General features: G+C 30.9%; 1 protein-coding gene across 1 annotated transcript; it reads right to left on the bottom strand.

Annotated features, from left to right (window-relative positions):
- Positions 1 to 595: 595 nt before the first annotated feature.
- LOC132715911 (uncharacterized) lies at positions 596 to 2,278 on the bottom strand. Its single transcript, XM_060699024.1, has 2 exons — positions 1,557 to 2,278; positions 596 to 1,363 (listed from the first exon to the last, which is right to left on the bottom strand). Exons 1-2 carry the CDS (start codon positions 2,001 to 2,003, stop codon positions 638 to 640), a joined length of 1,173 nt encoding a protein of 390 aa, XP_060555007.1. The 5' UTR covers positions 2,004 to 2,278; the 3' UTR covers positions 596 to 637.
- Between the last annotated feature and the right edge of the window lie 7,037 nt (positions 2,279 to 9,315).

Genomic DNA, 9,315 nt, shown 5'->3' with positions numbered 1-9,315 from the left:
TACTGTACATTTTGTAATTTTCATATTATTGTTGAATTCCTGTTCAGTTATTGTATAGTTTGAGTTTTCAAATACATGTATATTCTCATCTATAGTTTTATTTTAACATCGGTTCTGATACCGACACTTTGTGTTCTGACGTTATGGCTTGTCATATTTTAATACCAGAGTTCAATTGTATTCAATTAATAGTTCAATGTCAATGATGCAATCCACAGATATTCATGTTCGTGAGTACTGTTTATTGACAGCTTATCTTTGTTATACAGGCTCAAGAACGTCTGATCCGTTATAAAATTATATTTTGTTTAGTTCTACCCTTTATATTCCCTTTTAGGGCCTACGCTTTCACATGGGGACAATACGCAGCTTTTCGTGGAATAGCACGAACATTTCACATTGAAAATTCCATGATTACCGCAGTATAGATGTTTCAAACTTTAAGATGTCACTATTTTCGTGTTTAAATGTTGAAATCTGCTAAATGGTGCTAGTGGGCGTAGACGGTAAATCGCACTTCCAAGTACCGTCCCTGAACAGGCTCAATAAACCCGAATTTGCAAACTTTTTCAATTTTGTCGTTTTGATTCCGTTTTTTTTTTCTATTTTGATAATAAATGTAACATACATGTATTTTCTATAAGCATGGTACAACGATAGAATTATCCCGATGCGGTGCAAGACGACCTGTACTTTTACAGTAGACAAAACCAGTTTTCCAAACATCTTCTATGTCTTGTAAATCTTTAGAATTATAGAATTTACTGTTATTATCTGACGTGTGTATCAGGCTGTATGTCCTTTTAGAAACGTCTAAAGTTCGATAATAATGTAAAGCAGCTGATGTAACTTCAGAATAATCTATAATATCATTTCTTATTTCAAAATCCGGTGGTTTACATGTTTCACTAGAATTATTTTTAACATTAATATTGTACGTTATATCTCCAAATATAAGCTTGAGATCGTTAGGTTGTATAAATCGAAATATGAACAAAATTTGATTACTTTTAGTAGAAATATATGATGTACAATTTGATCCTAGAGTGATTTGTTTTCTAGTTCTGTCTAGAGAAAAGCACTCTTTTGCACGCAGTTCTTGAGTAATGTTATTCTCCCATATGATAAACTTTTGTATCGTTGGAATATCCGATTGATCAAATTCCAATTTGATTATTCTGTCCACTCCATGCCCGTGTCTGATATCGTTAATGTCAAACAATCTAAGAAGATTTTTATTTGTTGTTGATCTGCCCAGAGATGAGTCTAAATCAAACAATTCATGACTAAAATAAACACTGACATTTTCGAAATATTTCGCATCATCGTACTTTCCTTTAATATAATTATGAGGCACTTTGAAAATTTAAACTACCTTGGGTTTTCCTGTAACTGAGTGAAAGGAATAATGCAGGCCTCCTAGTTTAACCATCCTGACTATCAAAAAATTTTAAACGAAACAAATTTTGGATCTGTGGTTTTTTTTCATCTTTAAAATTTGTTCAGCCCTTTTGCCGCAGAAAATGCCCAAATAAAACAATATACGAAAAATTTACCCCAGCTACCGCAACAGAAGCTTTCATCAGTTGAAAATAACTTATGGCTTCTTCCCGACAGCCTATAATGATAACATTGATTACAATTTGTGGAACATCCTCAAGCCATACCGCTATTGCCGACAGTAATTCGACATCCAACCATGGATTTCCTCTGAAAATGTCCCGCCATAAATTAATTAACTCCAATGCAATGGTTTGAGTACCTATAATACAAAACGCCAAAAGAGCAAGACGTATGCTATCCTCGGGTGGTCCGTAAACTAATCCCTTCTCTGCAACAGCGACATCCTTAAATAGCAGCCAATCACTGATTAGATCTGCTACATCAATAAAAATGATTGACATGAAAATCAAAAGTTTGAAACGGAAGTTATCATGTAAACTGCGACAGCATGGTAAACTTGGTATAAGTCCATCTGGGTTATCATTTGCACCCTGGTTCATTTTATTGAGGGTTGGCTCTTACTCCTTAGCTCTGAAACATAATGTCAAGTTTATAGGGAATGTGATAATATTGTACAATTATTGTTTTTCTGTACATTACCGGGCAATGTTTAAGTGAATTGGTCTATAACGGAAGGCCTGCAATGCAATGTATAATTACGTTGATAGTATTTATTATTAGACATAACAACAGAAGAATAATACATGTAAGTTATTGGCAAGTACGAGATACATGTTCTGATATAACATATATTTATACAGCTATGGATGATAAAGTCTTCAGAGCAAAATAGCAGATAGAAAGTAAAGTGTTCCAGAACAAAATATAATTATTCATCACATAATCGGTCATTCTATATCATTTAGAACTTTATAAACATTTCTTTTCAAGCAGCATTTTATAAGAATACCCAAATAATACATTTCTGTTGTTTTTATCAATATTTGAAATACTAATGGAAAATGCGACCTATTTACTTCAAATATTCAGCCAAAAAAAAAATAAAAAAATACCTATTTGATACTGTTTATCCATGTATTGTACTACCCTATATATTCCATTAAGTACGTTTTCTTTACTAACGTAATAAATAAACATGAGTGTTTTAAATGTACAGGCTTTGTAGATTTATAGTACATAATCTTTTAATCCGTGCAGTGTAAAATTGGAAGTCTATTACTTGTAAATCGTTTAATTCTTTAAATGCTTTAGAGTTTGATTCGATTAAAAATTGCAATATCGCAACATATATGTCAGTATATATAAGATAAATATAAACATTAAAATATCGTTGATATATAAATGAGTTATTAAATATCATTTCATAAATATAAATGAGTTATTAGATATTATTTCATAAATATGTCTATAATGTATTTCAAATATTAAATCACTATGATATATATTTTAAACCCATACATAAATCAACCAATCAATCAAATATGCAATTGATTAATTTATAAGGCTGTAGAAATATAGTTTTATACAAGGCATAACGCTAAATTATTTTTTACCATTTTACTGACAATGTGAAGGAAACTCATGACAGGTCGACGGTGCTGTAAATTATCCTTTACATTATTGTTTTAACTGTTCAAAATGGTTTGTATTTTTTATTTTTTCTCTCATATTTATTTTTGCAGTTTCACAAGACTTTGATCATCCTACATCGCGGGATTGTTATCTCTGATGAATATACCATATATAGATTATACCGATCTCGAAACGTTTATGCAGGTTTACATAAATTATGTATAAGAAAATAAGTTTTTTGTTAGCTATAATTCATTCTGACATTTCAATCAAGCCTTTCAGTAGCCTTATCAAATATCAAGCTGTTCAATTAGTTGATTGTATTTTTGCTGAGCATTTAGCATGAACGTTTTCATATTGTTCGCTTTAGTATGAATGTAATTTATCTTGCATTTCGATACGCAGTGTTTTTAATTGAAGTTTACATATTGCGACATTGAACCGCCTAACTAGAGAGAGTAACAGTCTAAAAGGCTTGTGATTGGGGTTTTTCACTTTATAAATACCTTCGACGTTTTAAAATGATAGTATATTGTCTTATAAGAATAAGTAAATTAGTGTCATCATTTGCGGAGAATTGCTAATTTCTGATTATTAATTTTCCGGGGAGTCGGTCAACTGGGTATGACAAAAGGTGATTTAAAACGCGTACAAATTTACAGATAAACAAAGAAACAAAATACATTTTATTTAAATGAATTCTGTAACCGTATTACACAATGTATTATTTCTTTCAGGTATATATGTATCTTACATTTGTTTTAATTTGTTTTGTGGAACATGAAGTGTTTTTGCCCCTTTGTGTTCTCGTCACACTCCTATTTGCTCAATATTCGTTCTATTTACCAGGATTGTTGTCGAAATAAGAACAGAAGATGTTATCTCCGACTTGTAAACACCACCTGTTTAATTGTCAATTAACCTATAGCTCTTCAGCGCTTCTTATGTAAAATTCTTCCAAGTATAATTTCCAATAACCGTAAATTATACCATACCCAGACTATGGTATAATTTTCAGTTTTGAAGATCGAAGGAGTAAGTGTTTCTGGGCGGAGCTATAGGTTAAAACAGATACACCATTGGTGCGTTGGCGATTTCTGGGTTTCGTGAGGTTAATGCATAAGAAAGGTCACGTGATTATGGTATAATTTACCCAGAAATCGTCAACGCAGCAATGGTATATCTGTTACATAATCTTGACGTATTTGTGCAGTCTATATATAACCTAATGATTTTTCGGGCTATGGGAATATTTATTTATTTTATCATGGCAGATAACTGATGACAACAGTCAATCAATTAATCGGTTATAAAAAATTGTTCTATCGCCTTAAATTTCTAATAAAGAATATGAGATACATAATAACATCTTGTAAATGCTTTGTTTTTGAAAATCCATCATCATGGGCTTCAGGGATATAAATAATAAATTATTAGTAGCAAGTCATAGATAATATGTAATAAATAGTAAGTTATAAAGAAGTTTTATTTCATTCAAAACTTATAGGCTTAAAAGCCCATAAGATATACATATACAAAACTTTATGACAAACAGTTTATACAATTGACAATAATTTCTTTATAGCAATATATGTTACAGTTTTATTTAACCATGAAAAGAAATGGTATTCAGAAAAAGTTAGATGGCCAAGTGACATAGCAGTATAGTTACATTGCTGAAAATTGGATAGCATTCAACATCCGGATACTGTTACACTTCAAAAACAATCATTCTGTGCAATAGATAAACGTAATATGGATAAAATCAATAGGATTATCGTTTGCAACAGTACCATTACCAATCCTAATACTTATTTATGTGAACGTTTTTTTTGTATGAAAATTTTAAAAATATATATTATTTTCAAATATAAACAAAGCCTCTCTCGGACCTCAAAGACCACCTTAAACTGCTTACGAAAAAGGTTTGACATAACAGTATAAATAACGAAACAATAAACAATGCATAATTAACAAAAATCAATATACAGTGAAATAGATAAATACAGAATCCCTAAAGACAGCCCAACACGGCAAAATTGAAAATGTTGCAGGCTCGGTTTGATTGAGCCTGTTCATGGACGGTACTGGAAAGTGCAAGTTACCGTCCACGCCCCCTAGCACCGACTTAAGCAGAATTCAACATTTAAACATGAAATAGTAAAATTATTAATTAATTAATTAATAGGAAAACTATAAAAAAAACAAAAATAAACTATAAGATAAATAACAAAAAATGAAAAAAAATACAATTGACAGCAATGTAGACCGCAACAAAATTTTCGGAATCCGGCTTTTAGTATAGGGATAAGCTGTTAAACTAAGACTTGCAATTCATGAAAATAAGTATAACAATACACATACTTTTCAATTAAGTTATTGAATACAAATATACAACATATTTGTTAACTTGAATTTTAAAAATAAAAATAATTAACACAACATTACATAAACTGCTAATAATAACAGCTCCTACCATGGGCCAAAACAAAAGCATTCCTTAAGAGACGACGACGCTCACCAGCGCAGCCAATCAACAAACGGTCAATTTTTACAGTATTCACATTGTTTTATAAATTTATAATCAACAAACTGTACAATTTTCACAATATAAACATATTTTAATACATGTTGTACTTCATATTTTAATTGTATATTCACAATGAGCACAATGATACAACTGTTTTATTACATAGTACACAACCATTCCATGTCTTAACAGTGAACACATCGTTTAATTTGATCGCAGTGCAAACATGTCATATTTCGAAGTGCATAGGTTTCTTAGTTCACACCACTCAAAGAGTATGTTAGCATATTCCTAAATTTGGACTTTACTGCAGGACACCTACTCAGTCCTGGCGAAAACAGGAATTCATGGTATTGCAAAGTCTTTTATATTGTGTTCGAATTGCAGGGATTCTAGTTGCGTAAATAATTGGATCTAAAACTGTGTTAAGTAAATATAAACATCTTGCAGCAACGCTCGAGGCTAAATAATAATATTTTCCGGATGAAATAAATGATTGTACCAAAGTTGTAAAAAATGGCGAGATGCATAAGAAATAGGAAGTCATTATTAGAAAAAACGTGACCGCTGTTTTTGTTGTACGGTGTCTATATGAAGATGGTTGCCGATGCATGAAAGACCGTATGGTACAGAATATGATGATATAAATTGGAATAGAAATAAAAAAGTAAAAAAGACTAAGAATAGTGTACAAAGCGCTTCCTAACAGGAACAGCAATAACATGTTAATATGATAAAGATCAGTAACAACCAAGAGCGACAACAATAGCAAGATTGGTATACACCATAAACATGTTATAATAATGTTTCCACGTCTTTTTGACATTAATGTTTTATACCGCAAAGGTTTCCGTACTTTGATAAATATATCAACTGTTATTGCACACATTGTTCCAAGACTAGCAAATTGTGATACTACGTATAAGAATATAAATAAAGTAGCAACTATGAAATTCTTTAAACCTAGTAAGTTGGAGAAAAATGACACAATAAAATGGAAACATGCTATCAAGCCGTCTGATAATGCCAAACTGAGGATGAGTTTCATCTGTGTCTTCCATCGTCCCTCTAATAACAACAGAATAATTGTTAAGGCATTGAATAAAATACCAAATAATGATATAATACATTCTATAAAGGTAAAATAATTTCCCCAATCAAAGTTATCCATTGTGTTAGCACAGTTGAATAAACTTTTGATTGTGTCATTGGTGGGAATACTGTTGTTTGTCTTATCCATTATGTCCGTCGTTATGCTACGTCTTGTATGACCGTCGTTATGTTAGTTACTAGTATAAACGCCATGCTCTATATAATTCCTTGTATAATCATCAAAACTCTCATGCTTACACCAAATTATACTTGGTATTTGATAGAAATTAAGGAAGCCAATAGCCAATTTGATTTATGTAAACAATAGTTTATTGAGTCCTTTTTTCACTTTGATCCCTTGTCTGATTTAAATTTCTGTTGCTTCGCTAAGTAATCTCTCTAAACGTATTCATCTTGTAGATTCTATCTCCTTAGAAATTGTATCAATATCTCCAATCATTAGTCCTATATCCTCTTTCAACATTAACATATATCTCCAAAATGATATTCTCAGACAATTGTTCTTTGAGATTTTTACTTAATTTCAGTTAAAATATCTTTCATGGTACGTGTCTCGATCTTATTCTTATCATTTTATAAATTTTCACATTCTAATATCTCCAAAATGCTCTTCATCTTTCTTCACATTCAACATATTCTTTGGAAGTTACACTCTATGTTTGTTAACTAAACTCATTACGCATTTATTTCATTTAAAATTCAGTACAATTAACTTATTTTCACATTTAAGTTGAAATTATATCATTCTCTCTTTTTCTAAATTTATTTATAAAATACTGTGTTGTTTATATCCTTATTGTTTAACATGTTTCCTGGCAATTTTCTAATTGAGGTTTATATAAGCCAAAAGAAATGCGGGACATCTAAGTGATAAATGCCACAGCTACAATCAATTACATAATTGTTTCTCTTCCCAATCGTAAAGCTTGGTCACAAAAAAGGTGTGGCGGATTATTATTTCCGGTCTCCATATTTGTCAAGGGGACGATAATGATTGGTTGATATTAACCCATTACTGCATGAGCATTTTGTAAAAAAATGGCTTTTTTATTCAAAAGTCTCCCGTTACAAGTTCAAATTGCTATAAAACTATGAAACCTTTTTCAATACTAATCAAACTTGGCACAAATGTTGACTGGACCATTGTGTTTGTAACAACATGCTCAGTCTTAAATTCCCTGTTACCATGGCAACGAGGGAACATCTAAAATTGCCAAAAAATCACTATTTTGCGTTGATTTTTTTCCATCAAAATTGATTTCAAAGTGCTGCAACTTCTCAATGGATTCAGTTAGAGTCAAAGGCTTTTCAGCGTTGATTACACGTTACCTTATGATCGATCTGGGTCATTTTTAGCCTCTCACAAGTCCAAAATTTTCTTGTCGACGACGAGTCTACCCCTCTTCAACCCCCCTCCCCCAAACAGAAGGGGGCACATCCCCCTTGATTTACCTTTTTGATGGGGGTGGCGCCAAAAACGTGCTCATTTTTTTATAAACATTTCTCAAACGAAATCATGTTTCACTATTTGAGGCCTAAAAGAGGGCGGGGGTCGAAAGTGCGTTATTTCGCATATATATGAGGTAAAGGGTTAGCAAAAAGGGTTAGCAAAAATGATGAAAATACCTGAAATTACCAAAAATCGCGTTTTTCCATGTTAAAACATGGCCTGACATATAATTTTGAAGAAAAATTGTTTTGTAGATTTTTTTTCATTTATAAATACAATGACGTCGATGAAGTTTTAGAGGCCATATGATTTATTCTACTTTCGGTTTTCCTTATATGGTAATGTTTACTACGGAAATAATTCACAATTATTCCGACCCAATTACGGATGTTTTCACTGTATATATGTAATAAACCAAATTGATCTTATACTAAGAAAAGAGTTTAAGAGACCACTCTCATTCGAATGTTAAATTTTGACTTTATCATTATCTAGCAGTTATGAACTTGATAATTTACATAATGATTTATGTTCAATATGTTTGTGTATATGTATATGACGAGAAACTATGTAATTTAAGTCAATAAAATGTTCTTCTCTTTGTTATCGTTATTATGTATATTTATAATTTCTACACATTTAAATAGTTTTATCATTGTAAATATGCACTTTTCCTTTTTCATCACTAGACCAACAGCAAAATTAATATAAAAAAGGAAAGTGAATTAAAATATGTTTGAAACTAAATTACTCATCCAAAATGATTTTTGTTCTTTTCAAAATTGTCATTTGGATGTTTTTAAAAATACAATAGGAATTAACATTTATATCTGAGCATGATCTTGTTTTTCTAAACTTTTATGTTGTAGGGAATTAAGCTCTATATTATGATACAATCTTATTATATTTATGAACAGTGTGATCATGTTGTTTTAATAACATTATGGTCGATTTCTGAATAAAATAAGTCAGGAAAATATATTGCTGCTTTTTAAAGTACGGTGTTGAACGTTGGGCAAAGGACTAGTTCCTGTGCCAGTCGCTCATAAGGTGACATTATATTCTTTTTTTTTTCAATGTCAATTTAGAGTTCAATTAGTAAAATTAATATCTTTCAACAGATTGGATTTATTATGGTGATTGACCAATAATTGAAAATGATATAAAACATTTTAAAACATTTAAA

This window comes from Ruditapes philippinarum, unplaced genomic scaffold, assembly GCF_026571515.1.
Source record: "Ruditapes philippinarum isolate M1 unplaced genomic scaffold, ASM2657151v2 ctg5977_1_1_1_1, whole genome shotgun sequence".
Classification (NCBI taxonomy): domain Eukaryota; kingdom Metazoa; phylum Mollusca; class Bivalvia; order Venerida; family Veneridae; genus Ruditapes; species Ruditapes philippinarum.
The sequence above is the reverse complement of the archived record's forward strand: the minus strand, read 5'-3'. Positions and strand labels throughout refer to the sequence as shown.

Bases quoted from the DNA above. Each gene is read 5' to 3' on its own strand.
- LOC132715911 (XM_060699024.1), bottom strand. From the start codon at position 2,003: ATGAACCAGGGTGCAAATGATAACCCAGATGGACTTATACCAAGTTTA. The intron at 1,364-1,556 runs GTAAATTTTTCG...GTAGTTTAAATT, and splicing joins CTTCTGTTGCGGTAGCTGGG to TTCAAAGTGCCTCATAATTA.